This window comes from Mercenaria mercenaria, chromosome 2, assembly GCF_021730395.1.
Source record: "Mercenaria mercenaria strain notata chromosome 2, MADL_Memer_1, whole genome shotgun sequence".
NCBI classification, from domain to species: domain Eukaryota; kingdom Metazoa; phylum Mollusca; class Bivalvia; order Venerida; family Veneridae; genus Mercenaria; species Mercenaria mercenaria.
Genome location: NC_069362.1, coordinates 76,251,426 through 76,266,546, shown reverse-complemented (window position 1 = coordinate 76,266,546; position 15,121 = coordinate 76,251,426). Strand labels below are relative to the sequence as shown.

The 15,121-nt window shown below is 35.1% G+C and overlaps 1 protein-coding gene across 4 annotated transcripts in view; it reads left to right on the top strand.

Moving 5' to 3' along the window:
* The window catches only part of LOC123564355 (protein transport protein Sec24A-like), a 29,711-nt gene extending 15,195 nt beyond the window's left edge, over window positions 1-14,516 (top strand). For all 4 annotated transcript variants that reach the window (XM_045357866.2, XM_045357868.2, XM_045357867.2 and 1 more), the window contains 13 exons: window positions 217-283; window positions 2,890-3,054; window positions 3,709-3,866; window positions 4,208-4,309; window positions 4,589-4,712; window positions 5,097-5,255; window positions 6,059-6,232; window positions 7,412-7,522; window positions 8,001-8,179; window positions 8,603-8,740; window positions 10,713-10,913; window positions 11,558-11,661; window positions 12,340-14,516. In XM_045357866.2, the coding sequence (XP_045213801.2) occupies window positions 217-283; window positions 2,890-3,054; window positions 3,709-3,866; window positions 4,208-4,309; window positions 4,589-4,712; window positions 5,097-5,255; window positions 6,059-6,232; window positions 7,412-7,522; window positions 8,001-8,179; window positions 8,603-8,740; window positions 10,713-10,913; window positions 11,558-11,661; window positions 12,340-12,454 (1,797 nt within the window). In that variant the 3' untranslated portion in view covers window positions 12,455-14,516. The remainder of the gene's footprint in view (window positions 1-216; window positions 284-2,889; window positions 3,055-3,708; window positions 3,867-4,207; window positions 4,310-4,588; window positions 4,713-5,096; window positions 5,256-6,058; window positions 6,233-7,411; window positions 7,523-8,000; window positions 8,180-8,602; window positions 8,741-10,712; window positions 10,914-11,557; window positions 11,662-12,339) is intronic.
* The last annotated feature ends 605 nt before the right edge of the window (window positions 14,517-15,121 follow it).

The window sequence follows — 15,121 nt, the reverse complement described above, 5'->3', positions numbered from 1 at the left end:
TTAATAAATGATAAAGTACTTCAGATGTAAAACTGTTTTGACTATTGAGTGGTTACTTTCTGTGCCTTGTATTGTTTTGTTTTGATTCATTAGTGCATTGTTTGTAAGCCTAGACCTATCTATACATTTTTCGCCAGTGTTTTAGAGTAACATGCTTCCACAGATTTAGGAAGTAACAGTAAAATGGATACTTTCAAATTCTTGTTAATTTTTCAGTTAAGACCACCACAGCCAGCAGTGTACCTTTATTTGATAGATGTGTCTTTCAATGCCATAGAAACAGGTATGCGATTTAAAGCTTCAGTAATATTACTGATAGGTCAGATCTGTAATTGATAAGATACTGCAGAATTTACATCTTGTAACTCAATAGTTATGTAAAATTTTCCTGTGATACAGAAATAGAGGTTTATTTTGTTGGGTTTAACGTCGCAGCGACACAGTTATAGGTCATATGGTGACTTTCCAGCTTCATCAGGAGTGGGCACCTGGGTAGAACCACCGATCTTCCGTAAGCCAGCTGGATGGCTTCCTCACATGAACACCCCGAGTGAGGCTCTTACCCACATCGTTGATGGGCAAGTGATTTGAAGTCAGCGACCTTAACCACTCTGCCATGGAGGCTCCTAGAAATATAGAACTCCATATATGGAACACATCAAATGTGAGAAGAGATATGCTTTGAAATCATTGTTTTTGGAGGGCTTTTTAAGTGGATTTTATGGTTGTTCCCAATCCCAAAGAACAATTTTAAACTAATTCAACAAACTCTTGTCAACATAAAATACATGTTTAAGTGAAACTTAAAAATTTATGCAATTTCAAAGTATGCCATTAGAGGTTTTTTTTAGCTCACCTGTCACGAAGTGACAAGGTGAGCTTTTGTGATCGCGCAGTGTCCGTCGTCCGTTCGTGCGTGTGTAAACTTTTGCTTGTGACATCTCTAGAGGTCACATTTTTCATGAGATCTTTATGAAAGTTGGTCAGAATGTTCATCTTGATGATATTTAGGTCAAGTTCGAAACTGGGTCACGTGCGGTCAAAAACTAGGTCAGTAGATCTAAAAATAGAAAAACCTTGTGACCTCTCTAGAGGCCATATTTTTCATGAGATCTTCATGAATATTGGTGAGAATGTTCACCTTGATGATATCTAGGTCAAGTTCGAAACTGGGTCACGTGGGGTCAAAAACTAGGTCAGTAGGTCTAAAAATAAAAACCTTTTGACCTCTCTAGAGGCCATATTTTTCATGAGATCTTCATGAATATTGGTCAGAATGTTCAACTTGATGATATCTAGGTCAAGTTCGAAACTGGGTCACGTGGGGTCAAAAACTAGGTCAGTAGGTCTAAAAATAGAAAAACCTTGTGACCTCTCTAGAGGCCATATTTCTCAATGGATCTTCATGAAAATTGGTCAGAATGTTCATCTTGATGATATCTAGATCAAGTTCGAAACTGGGTCACGTGGGGTTAAAAACTAGGTCAGTAGATCTAAAAATAGAAAAACCTTGTGACCTCTCTTGAGGCCATATTTTTCATGAGATCTTCATGAATATTGGTGAGAATGTTCACCTTGATGATATCTAGGTCAAGTTCGAAACTGGGTCACGTGGGGTCAAAAACTAGTTCAGTAGGTCTAAAAATAGAAAAACCCTTGTGACCTCTCTAGAGGCCATATTTCTCCATGGATCTTCATGAAAATTGTTCAGAACGTTCACCTTAATGATATCTAGGTCAAGTTTGAAACTGGGTCACGTGGGGTCAAAAACTAGGTCAGTAGGTCTAAAAATAAAAACCTTGTGACCTCTCTAGAGGCCATATTTTTCATAAGATCTTCATGAATATTGGTCAGAATGTTCAACTTGATGATATCTAGGTCAAGTTCGAAACTGGGTCACGTGGGGTCAAAAACTAGGTCAGTAGATCTAAAAATAGAAAAACCTTGTGACCTCTCTAGAGGCCATATTTCTCAATGGATCTTCATGAAAATTGGTCAGAATGTTTACCTTGATGATATCTAGGTCCAGTTCGAAACTGGGTCACGTGGGGTTAAAAACTAGGTCAGTAGATCTAAAAATAGTAAAACCTTGTGACCTCTCTAGAGGCCATATTTTTCATGAGATCTTCATGAATATTGGTGAGAATGTTCACCTTGATGATATCTAGTTCAAGTTCGAAACTGGGTCATATGCCTTCAAAAACTAGGTCAGTAGGTCTAAAAATAGAAAAACCTTGTGACCTCTCTAGAGGCCATATTTCTCAATGGATCTTCATGAAAATTGGTGAGAATGTTCAGCTTGGTGATATCTAGGTCAGGTTCGTAACTGGGTCATGTGTGGTCAAAAACTAGGTCAGTAGGTCGAAAAATAGAAAAACCTTGTGACCTCTCTAGAGGCCATATTTTTCACGAGATCTTCATGAAAATTGGTGAGAATGTTCACCTTGATGATATCTAGGTCAAGTTTAAAAGTGGGTCACGTGCCTTCTAAAACTAGGTCATTAGGTCAAATAATAGAAAAACCTTGTGACCTCTCTAGAGGTCATATTTTTCAATGGATCTTCATGAAAATTGGTCAGAATTTTTTATCTTGATGATATCTAGGACACATGTGCTCCAAAACTAGGTCACTATGGCAAATATTAGAAATAACGATGTCATACTCAGTTCAACACTGGCTCATGTGGGGATAGGTCAGCGATTCAGGACCATCATGGTCCTCTTGTTTCATTAATGATGCAGGTGTTAACATTATGCCTTTCCTTGTTTTGACGCTTTAATGGTGCATATGTAATCAGATACAGGGCTAGATGTATAGTTTTTCCATAAAAGACCTTTCTCAAAGAAATTGGTGTTACTTTGCAGCAAGATTAACTTGATATATTGCAGGTTATTTAACTGTTTTCTGTGAGACATTACTAGATGTGTTGGACCGGATACCAGGCGATTCTCGGACACAGATAGGTTTCATAGCATATGACAGTTCTGTACATTTCTTTAATCTGGCCGAGGGTTTGTCTCAGCCTCAGATGCTCACTGTTACAGATGTAGATGGTCAGTATTTAAGAATATTGCAGTTTTAGAAATACAGATAGTTATAAAAAAAAGTGTTATGCATAAAATTTGACAAAATTCTTTTGGATTCATTCATGTAGTATCAGGTTTTCAGGTAACTTCAGAAATAAAGAAACAAGAATAAAAATGACACTTTTACCAGTTATCAGATTCATATAAAATATATCTTGTGGATTTTTTTTATCCACTGTTTAAAGATGAGGGTAAGAACTATCGAGACTGTCATTTTCTTAAAATATTGTAGGGCCAAAAAACTTACCATTTTTAAATCTAGTATCACCACTCGTTTCTTAACACCTGTTGCCATTTTATCAAAAAGTAGAAAAAGTAATAGTTCAGGGGTCTAGAGATGGAGTTTTTCAAACGGTTCCAGTAACAATTTTAGTTAAAGTTTTGAAAACGAAAGTAATGAATATAGTGGATTTCCCTTTTTGATTACTTTTCATGGTATGAAGTACCTGCATATTCTCTTACACTAAATTGTGATAAAACTGGGAATTATAATTATCATTTACCTGTCTTGGTAAAGTTAAGCTATCCACTCACTTGACTTACGAAATATTGAAATAAATACAACACATAGAGTGAAGTGTTCAATTTGGTGTATAAGTGTTGTATATCAATGTATTTCAGATATTTTTCTACCCAGTCCTGATGATTTACTAGTCAATCTAAACGAGTGTAAAAGTTTGGTAATTGATCTGTTAAACCAGTTACCAACATTATTTGAGAACAATATGGAAACCAGAAGTGCCCTTGGTGCCGCACTGCAAGCAGCTTTCAAAATGACGGTCAGTCTATAAATCATTTCTCTTCAGTGTAATGACTTTCATAGGGGAAACTAATCTCAGCAGAAAGTCAAATATTTTCAGTTTTTGATAAATTGAATAGCTTACAACATCCTGTTGTTAACCTTGAGAATTAGTTATTATTCTCAGTCACATTGAAAATGTTGTTGCTGATACAAGGAATTTGAAAAACAAATGGCTATATGTATAGTACGAGTACATACATGTCAAATGTTACAATTCACTTCTATTAGTGAACGAATTTGAAAACCTTTCCTACACCATTATGAAATAATAGTTTGGTTTCATGTTAGATGCATTTAAAAACCTTGTAATATTTTTAGACGGCCACTGGTGGACGACTGACTGTTATGCAGACTGTGTTACCAACATACGGCCCTGGTGCACTACAAAATAGAGAAGATTCAACACAGAAAACTTCCAAAGTAATATTGCAATGTTTTTGTCTGTGTTACAACAATTTGTCTAGAAGTACTACTTTAATATCGAAATTTAAATAACTATCAGAATAGTTAAAATGTTTTGTCATACTGTGATGACCTTCAGCAGATACCTCTTGTCATTTTTTTTTCTTTTCACTCTGAAAAAGTATGTTCATCTTGCCAGCATATATGCAGCTTATGAGGAAGGTAGGAACAATTTATATGAAAATTTGAACCGGCACCATTCTAGAACATGCTTGATTAGTGTTAAGCTTTTTTCAGGACATTTCAAGTCTTGGTCCAGCAACAGATTTTTACAAGAAGCTGGCATTAGATTGTTCTGCCCAGCAGATAGCAGTTGATCTCTTCATGTTTAATGGACAATATGCTGATATTGCATCCATAGGTAGGGTAGCAGAACATACTTTATTTCTTAGTAATTCGTAATCATTCCAAATTTTTGCATATAACCTGTCCTTGACTACCACCACTATGATTGGGTAATCATTTTGAATTGATATTGTTACAGGTTATGTTGTATTAACAAGTTCAACTTGATAATATACAAAGAAAGTAGTTCCTGAGTATGGAAAACAGAAATGTGTGCTATTAAGAGATTACATCTTTCAAAAAGTTAAAAAAAAACTTAAAGAATATCGGTTAAGCTGTTGTTTCATCAACTGTTACAGAGATCTTACTTAACATAACTCCACACATCTAACAGCATAGGTTATAAATCATAGGTATTGGTATTGTTCGATTTGTGAATGTTTCACTGATTCAATTACAGAATGTATATCAAAGTTTTCTGGTGGTTGTGTGTCATATTACCCATCATACCATGCTGTGCGGTCACCGCATTTGGCGGAAAAGTTTGAGGCAGATCTCCGGCGGTACCTGACACGGAAGGTTGGATTTGAATCTGTGATGAGAATTCGGTGCTCAAAAGGTATGAAGACAGTTTTGAAGCAAGTATTTGTTGCAAGTTGTACTATGGAGTGTTCAGGACTTCGAAACAAGTATTCTTTGTAGCAAGTTGTGCTCCGAGTGTTCTGGACTATGATACAAGTGTTCTTTGAAGCAAGTTGTGCTTCGAGTGTTCTAGACTATGAAACAAGTATTCTTTGTAGCAAGTTGTGCTTCGAGTGTTCTGGACTATGATACAAGTGTTCTTTGAAGCAAGTTGTGCTTCGAGTGTTCTAGACTATGAAACAAGTATTCTTTGTAGCAAGTTGTGCTTCGAGTGTTCTAGACTATGAAACAAGTATTCTTTGAAGCAAGTTGTGCTTCGAGTGTTCTGGACTATGATACAAGTGTTCTTTGAAGCAAGTTGTGCTTCGAGTGTTCTAGACTATGAAACAAGTATTCTTTGTAGCAAGTTGTGCTTCGAGTGTTCTAGACTATGAAAGTGTTCTTTGAAGCAAGTTGTGCTTTGGAGTGTTCCGGACTAGAAACAATATTTTTTGTAACAAGTTGTGCTTTGGAGTGTTCCAGGCTATTAAACAAGTGTATTCTGGTAATACAATATCCACCAAACTGTTGTCAGAGTACTTAGCAGTAGTTTTGCTCACTTTGTACTAAGATAGTTTTCAAATGTTGACAAGGATGAACAAGTATACAGTTTTTGCTCTCACTTGAACTACAGCAGTGAATATTTTAAGGTTATTTGAGCAATTCTCACTTCATCAGCTGTTCTAGAATTTCACTGTATTAGATAATATTTTTGACTGTTGACATCATTTCTGTTTTCAGGAATTAGTATCCACACATTTCATGGTAATTTCTTTGTGAGATCTACGGACTTGCTGTCATTGCCCAATGTGAACCCAGATGCTGGGTTTGGTATGCAGATGTCGATAGAGGAGCCACTGACAGACATGTCAACCATGTGTTTCCAGGCTGCACTCTTGTATACTTCCAGTAAAGGTTAGTTCTTGTATATTTATACAGTAGAAGTTGCAATATCACCAAAATTATGCTGGTGTAACTGAAACATCGTTTAGGCATCGGCGTCCATCTGAATCCACACCTTTGATAAAGTTTTGATACACTTTCTTTTTGTATGCCCCCAAAGGGAGGCATATAGTTTTTGAACTGTCTGTCAGTCTGTCGGTCTGTCCGCATTTTTCGTGTCCGGTCCATATCTTTGTCATCGATGGATGGATTTTCAAATAACTTGGCATGAATGTGTACCACAGTAAGACGACATGTCGTGCACAAGACCCAGGTCCGTAGCTCAAAGGTCAAGGTCACACTTAGACATTAAAGGATGGTGCATTGATGGGCGTGTCCGGTCCATATCTTTGTCATCGATGGATGGATTTTCAAATAACTTAGCATGAATGTGTACCACAGTAAGACGACGTGTCGTGCGCAAGACCCAGGTCCGTAGCTCAAAGGTCAAGGTCACACTTAGACATTAAAGGATAGTGCATTGATGGGCGTGTCCGGTCCATATCTTTGTCATCGATGGATGGATTTTCAAATAACTTTGCATGAATGTGTACCACAGTAAGACGACATGTCCATGCAAGACCCAGGTCCATAGCTCAAAGGTCAAGGTCACACTTAGACGTTAAAGGTCATTTTTCATGATAGTGCATTGATGGGCGTGTCCGGTCCATATCTTTGTCATTCATGCATGGATTTTAAAATAACTACACATGAATGTGTGACACAGTAAGACGACGTGTCGCGCGCAAGACCCAGCTCCGTAGGTCAAAGGTCCTAAACTCTAACATTGGCCATAACTATTCATTTAAAGTGCCATCGGGGGCATGTGTCATCCTATGGAGACAGGTCTTGTTCTGTTTGTCTCTTTAATTACATGATGGATTTGCTTCAAACTTAAAATAGTTATTCCTCATCATCACCCATATCATTTGTCACAAGAGCCATAACTTTTGCACCAATATTTTATGAATTACCCCTCTTTTTACTTAGAATTTCAGATTAAGGTTTGGTGTACTGCTCCCTGTACTACTCCCTGTGTCAGTTGTTTCTAAATGAATTTGAGTTTTGTTGTGTCTTATATTTGTGGAAAGTGATATGCTGTCATTTTCTTTGATGTGTCAGTGTGTATAATGGAATTTTCTTCCTTTACAGGTGAAAGACGTATTCGAGTGCACACACTTTGTTTACCAGTAACGAATCAGATCAGTGAAATACACGCAGGGGCTGATCAACAAGCTATTATAGCTTTACTGGCTAAGATGGGTAAGTTGCAGAGACGTTTTAACTGAGAAATGTCGCCTCTTGTACAGTTCTGATTAAGTCTACAGTTAAATTGTGTAAACCTAAAATGGCTTTCATTGCTTCTTAGAATATGATCACTGACATAAATTGAAGCTTAACTGTTTATGTTGTGAGGAGTAACATGCCAGAGGGGCAAAACAGGTGAAGCTGGATGTCATTGATATAGTTTTTGTGATGACCAACCTTCAAGATTATATTAGCTACAATTACTGTTTTTACACTTGTTTAAGCTTTATTTTTCTATATCTAATTTTGTGTTGGCATATATTTGGACTGGTTGTCATATCAGCTCATCCAGTATGTTTTTTCTGAATGGTTATGAGTCTAAGTGTATTGCCATATTGTACAGAACAATGTTAAATAACTTAATAATATTGTATTTCGTGAATGTTGAATTATTCATGAGTTAAAAATTTTCACACTTGTATTACTGTTGCAGCTGTAGACCGCAGTATATCATCATCTATGTCTGATGCGAGGGAAGCAATTGTGAATGCTTCCATTGATATATTGAATGCATACAGCAGTACATTACCAGCATCGCAGAGAGTCGGAAATCTCTGTTCCAATGATCAGCTTAAACTTATACCACTCTACTGTCTGGCATTGCTCAAATCTGTAAGTACGAAATCTTGCTATAGTTGCATCATGTAGAAGATACTCTTTAATGCATCATTTTGTAAGTGCTTCTTTTTGAAAAAAAAATAAAAAAATGTCAGTCATATTTGATTTTAAATCATGTCTGTGTATTTTCAGTGAATGTATTCTGCAGTTTTTGTAATATTCACAGCTCTAGGCTCTATAGTCACTATTATATGCGATCAGTGCGACACTCAAATTTTAAACTTTTATATTAAAAAGGGACACTCCATAAGTATAAATAACTATGAAATGTGAAAATGCGAATTCTTAATGCAAATAAGTCTTGTCTTTTAAACCAAGAAATATGCAAAAATTAACAAGTCTACTGTAAAAGGAAAAGGTTATCGCCTAATAAAATACAAAATGCAAAATATTGAAGTTAATGTTTCATGTTTTCAGACGGCATTTAGGACAGGTATATCAACTAGTTTAGATGACAGAACATACGCTCTTCACCAGTGTAAAAGTCTGCCGACAACTGAACTGATTAGAATGTTATACCCAGATCTATATCCTATACATACAATTATGGACGTGGTATGTATTAATTGTTTATAGTACCACATGTTATTAATTGTAGAACAAAGCTGTGAATAGTCAACTTCAAATCTAGGACAGCTGATTTTAGTGTATCACCCTTAAAGCAGTGCTCATGGTGAGCTATTGTGATCACGCAGTGTCCGTTGTCCATCATTCGTGCATCAAGTCGTCCGTCCGTCATCAACAATTGTGTTTAAAAGACATCTCCTCTAAAACCACTGAATGGATTTTGATGAAACTTGGCATAGATGGTCCTCTACCAAAATTGTTCAGATGGTTCCGCTTGGTTGCATATTAGGGCCGCCAGAGCTAAAAATAGAAAAATCTTCAGTCAACATCTCCAAAAGCAATGGTCCAATTTTGAAATAATTTCATACAAATATGCCGCCCTCTACCAAGATTATTCAAATAATACTGATTTATCAAAAAACATGGTCGCCAAGTGCCGTGGTCACTTTTCCCTATATGTATATAGTGGAAATTTAAAAAATCTTGTGTGAAACTGCTGGCCCGATTTTAAAAAGATTTTGCACAAATGGTCCTTGTGTGACCCTCGACCAAGATTTTTCAATTTTTTTTGATTCGTCAAAAAACATGGCTGCCAGAGGGCGTGGTCACTTCCCTATATGTATATAGTGGAAACTTTAAAAAACTTGTGTGAAACTGCTGGCCCGATATCAGAATAATTTTACACAAATAGTCCTTGTATGACCCTCTACCAACATTGTTCAAATTATTTTGATTTGTCAAAAAGCATGGCCGCCAGAGGGCGTGGTCCCTTTTCCCTATATGTATATAGTGGAAACTTTAAAAATCTCCTTGCCCAATTTTAAAATAATTTAACACAAATGGTTCTTGTGTGACCCTCTACCAAGATTGTTCAAATTATTCTGATTCATCAAAAAATATGGCTGCCAGGGGGGCGTGGTCACTTTTTCCTATATGTATAATTATAGTAGAAACTTAGTGGAAACTTTAAAAATCTTCTCGTATAAAACTGTTAGCCCGATTTTAAAATAATTTTACACAGATTGTCCTTGTGTGACCTTCTACAAATTTTGTTCAAACTTTTCTGATCGTCAAAAAACATGACTGCCAGAGGGTGTGGCCACATTTTCATCAACAATTTCTTTAAACAACATCTCCTCTAAAACCACTGAATTACAATCTTTACACAAATGATCTCTGGGTAGCCCCCTTTTAAAGTTGTTTAAATGGTTCTGGTTCATTGAACATATGGGTCTTTTTGGTTAAAAATAGGTTTTCAGCTATCAGACTTTAAAAATCCTTTTCTCTAGAGTTTTGATATTTGGCATGCGATATAAGGGTTTGGTTCTCTTCCAATTCCATACTTGTCCAAATTATTGCCCAAGGTAAAAAAAAAAGGCCAGGCCCCTGTGTCTGACATGTATTTACTAAAGGCTTTTATATAAGAAACTTTGAAAATCTTCTTCTCTGAATCGATAATAGCTAGAGCCTTGATTATTTGGCGTGTGAAATCATATTTGTAATGTCTACAATAATTGTTCAAATTATTGCCCTAGGTTCAAAAATGTATGTGACATTGTATATAATATAGGCTAACTTAATAGAAGAAACCTAACTCTGTACTTATACAAAGTGAAACACACTTGAAGCCTTGTACACAGGTGAGGGCTTTAGGGTCATTGATCCTCTTGTTTAACTTTAAACACCTATACTATGAAATCATTAATATTCATGGGGACTAATTTTCGTGGTTGAGTCAGTCCACAAAATTTAATCCCAGCGAACAATTCCCATTCATTTTATGTTCAAAAAGTTAAAATCCACGAATTCATGTCCCCACGAAATTGCAGTTTTGACCAAAACCACGAAATTTCATGCCCACAAAATTAAATGATTTTACAGTAACCTCTTATTATCAGTCAGTTGAACATGCTATGGAAATGTTGAGTTCTTCAAAGTTAATTATTACAATATTTTTCAGGAAATGGTGAAAAAAGGAAGTCTGGAGTTTCCTAAATTACCGTTACTTCAGCTGTCATCAGCTAACATTGATCGTAATGGGGCGTATCTACTTGACACAGGAGATACAATATACCTGTATTTAGGTAGTGCCGTAAACCCACAGTTCTGTCAGGATGTGTTAGACAGACCACACTTTGCCTCAATACAAGAGGGTGGCATTGTAAGTATTTATATATATGCTTTATTTTTGCCTTTTGCTGTAATTTAAAAGAAATATAGTTCTTGAATAACTTTTGTGTATAGGTCTTTTTATGCCCCCAAAGGGAGGCATATTAGTTTTCAGCTGTCCGTCCGTTCGTTAGTTCGTTCGTCACAATGTTAACTTTTTGCATGAAGGCACTTTACTCGCAAACCACTGCACCCAGGACCTTCAAACTTAACATGCTGATAGTACTTATTGAGTACACGACCTCTACTGACTTTGGGGTCATAGGTCAAGGTCACTAGCTCAAAGGTCAAGGTGCTGCGGGGGCATTTGTCACCATTAGTGACAGCTCTTGTTATTATCAAATTTGCAATAAATTAACATAGAAACTTAGAGCTTAGTTATTTGCCTATTTATGGTAAGTTTTGTGTGTGTTTTATTTCAACAACATTATTATTGTATTGACATGTTTCATTATATAGTTAGATAATAAGACAAATGATGCCATCTTTGTGTAAGTTTAAAGTTAGCTCAAAGAAAACAAGAAATGTAACGCAGTCTGCTTCTTATTATTCTGGTAGCAGGTATCAACATATATACCAGAAATGTCTGGCCATTCTGTTTAATATCTTACTGAAGTAAATCTATGTATATTACAGACAGAACTTCCTGAACTAGAAAACGATGGATCAGAGAGAGTGCGTTCTTTTATTACCTATTTGTTAGATGGTCGATCAAATGGTGCAGCCTTGGTTGTAGTCAGGTAACATACTTTGTCATGTTTTGTTTTCTCTCTATACCTTTCTCAGTTTACTTAATATTGTTTCCGCAGTTTCACATACAGCTTAAAAACTCAAAACTCCTAGTTTTTGTGATCAAGCTACTTGTTTACATCTTGTTATACAAATGAAGTCTTCTCAAAATATGCCAGATGTTCTTTGGGAAAATGACCATTGGTATAAATTATTTGAAGTTTGCACGGTATTATTGTAAAGTATTAAAATATTTGAAAGTACAGTGTAACAATTTTCAATTGGGCATCAATGTTTGAAGCAACACGGGCTTAGTCAAGCAATTTGTTAGGTTTCTCTAGCAGTTTTCCGTGTATTTTCTATATTTGGATCACTTGAACCTCTCAATAACTGGACCAGTGTTACTCTTGTAAAACATCTGAAATGGTATGAGAATATGGGAGAAAATCCGCATTCTCCATGTGTTTTCACAAAAATTTAACATTCATTCTAATCCCTTTTGATATTTTTCTATGTCTCATTCAAAATACATGTTAAAGTTAGCTTCATTAACAACAGCTTATTTTGAGAAACTATTTTGATTTGTTTATTTGAGAATCTATGTTGAACTGGTTTTTTTTATATTTGAGGAGCTTGTTTTTTTTTTATTTGACGAGCTGTGTTGAACAGTTGCTTTTTTACATTCACAGGGAAGATGGCAAGTTGAGAATGAAATTTTTCCAGCATTTTGTAGAAGATCGGACAGAGTCAAGTATATCATATATAGAATTCTTACAACAAATACAGATGCAAATAAAGAGCTGAGAAAGAATGAAAAGAATATATAAAAATATTTATAGAAATAAAGTCCATAGCGATTCCTAAATGGATTGTCTATGAATATAACTCAAATCAATGCAAATAAAGTAGATTTTATATGGAAATATAAGTCTGGAATATTCAGCTTGATTAGTAAAAATTAAAAAGGTGATTAATACAGTCTGAGACACCTTCATTGAAAAAAATAATAAAATAAAGTGCTGTACCATGTCGTGCCATGATGTTATAAGGGATAAAGTAGGATGATGTGCCAGTTAGATAGTGCTTCAGAATGAATTACCGCAACATGAGACAATAGCTAGGAATTTCATGTTGTGGAAAACACCTTCACGAGGAGTTTGCATTGACATAAAAATCTTGTTTTAGAAATATCATGTGATAGAAAACTAACTGGTTTTAGTACTGGGGGAGGATACATGGGAATATAAACAGAAGTGACCTACATTGGCTAATTAAATAAGATGGCCAGTTAAAGCCAATTGGAACAGTAAAAAATGAACTTGAAGAGGACAAAGAAGCTGTACAAAATTGATCTGCTAGTTATCTACTGGCTGAAAAATGTCAGCAAAGCTAATCTGCATAATGTAGTGATCGTTGAAATGCACAGTGATATAAATATAGAGAGGGCATTTGTGACATATTTTAATGCTGCCTGTTGCTAACTGGTCTAGAAATGTTTGATTATTGATAGAACGAGGTAAATTTATTTCAGATTTAGGAGGAAAGGTTATATAAGAGGAAATCATTCCTTTTATCTTTGACAACTTGTGATAAGAGATTTTAGACAGAATTAAGTTAGATGATTTCTGTATTTGTATTTATGCTATATATTTTCCAGGCTACAAACAGTAAATGGTTTAGGCTGTCAAACCTTTGCCTGTATATAAAATGCATTATATTCAAAGAGTATATATAAAACACTGACTTTTATACATAAATGTTGTATTGGATGCCTGACTAGTATTCTTAATTAGACAAAATGGCAAAGCCACTTGATGTTGTATTTAGAATGCCTGCTTGTGTTTTAATATGAATTTATGATAGACTGGATTCTAATTAACTGAGAAATATGTGAAATACAAATTTGTTGTATTTCATGCAGTAAATTTTTAAGTTGCACAAGCATCAGAAAGTAGTTCCTTGTTTGTTGAAGTTATGCCTTGAAGTTGCAGTTACATTTTGTTCCACAACAGTAACAGAAACGCATGGCAATGAACAACAGTAATTGTATTCAAACTGTTTTGAAAAGTGTGTAAAAAGATCTTTGCAGTTAATGAAGAAGTTGTTCTTTGAAAGTTGCTGATGTGCACAAATAGTATTTTAGCAGTTAATTCATACAGCTATTATTTTTCTTTTTGAGATTACATTTTATTCATAGATGGTTAATTTTACCTGAACGCACCTGGTGAGTGTTAGAACTTTAACATAGTGTTACACTTTCTTTAAATTTACCTCATATTTGCAGTATTGAAGTACCTTTCTGTCCCTATCGGACATCAGATAGACAATTTATAAAAGTACAAATTATAAAAGTACAGACTGTAACATGTGTCTAGTAAAAGAACTACAAAACACAGTTTCGAGGGGTGGGGGGAGGCATGCTTGTTCAGAAATAACCATTTGATTAATAATGGTTCCATTTTGTTCCTATTTATTTATTGTTTACTGTCGTATTATGTGTTGTGTGTTAATGTCTTCACATTAAGTAGAAGTACCATGCTGAAATCTTGTCTGATATGCCTTTGGTTCCCTATTTATTTACTGGCTTCCTGTGAAATTAATGAATTTGAACCATATTATTCAGCTTTTAAATTCAAGACCACATGGTTACAATTTAATTATTTAATTTGCAATCAAATGTTATTAATTGATCTATTAATTGCATGTCTCAAACATGTTGATGAACTTTCTTCTCACACTGTGAATTTAAGCAATTTTTGTTGACATGAAAAATTACTTAGTTTACATACCACTGCTGTTCTTGATTTTTGACTTGCAGTATGAAATTATTCAACAGCATGAAATTAGAATAAATCTTGGCTTTGCGCCATATCTTAAGTGGTTATTTTCTTCCCAGAATAAAACTTTGAAGTCAGCAATTTCTTTAAGTGAAAAGATATAGTTTCAATTAGTCATGGCCCTTATGATATAACAAATAATGTTCGATCACAGGGAGAACATTCTGAGTTTGCGCAAATTGTGTTATAGAATAGAAAATGCCATAAAAACTACAAGCTTTGTATTCAGTAAAGTAATGAAATATTGTATACATAAATAATAAGCCTTAGTAAAATTTATATGATAAAAATGAAGAATATATAATTTATATTACTCTTGTTGAGTAGTACAGTGTGGATGTAGTTACCAAAGTCTATAGGAATATCCAAATGTTAAATTAGCTCAGTGTTTTGACAGACAGGTTGTAGGGACTCATACTTGTTATTTCCCGTCATTTTCATACACTCACCTTCCTGGTATTGCTAGAATTTCTGCCATGTTATTAGCAAAAAAAAAAGGAGGGAATTTCTCTCTGAAGTTAAGACATTTAAAACAAAATTTGTTTGGGTAGCACTGTCTTTCTCTGTTAAGGAGTTCTTAATAGTGCCTTGCAGGTAAGTGGCGAGAACTGAGGAAAATCTATGTGCGTGTGTA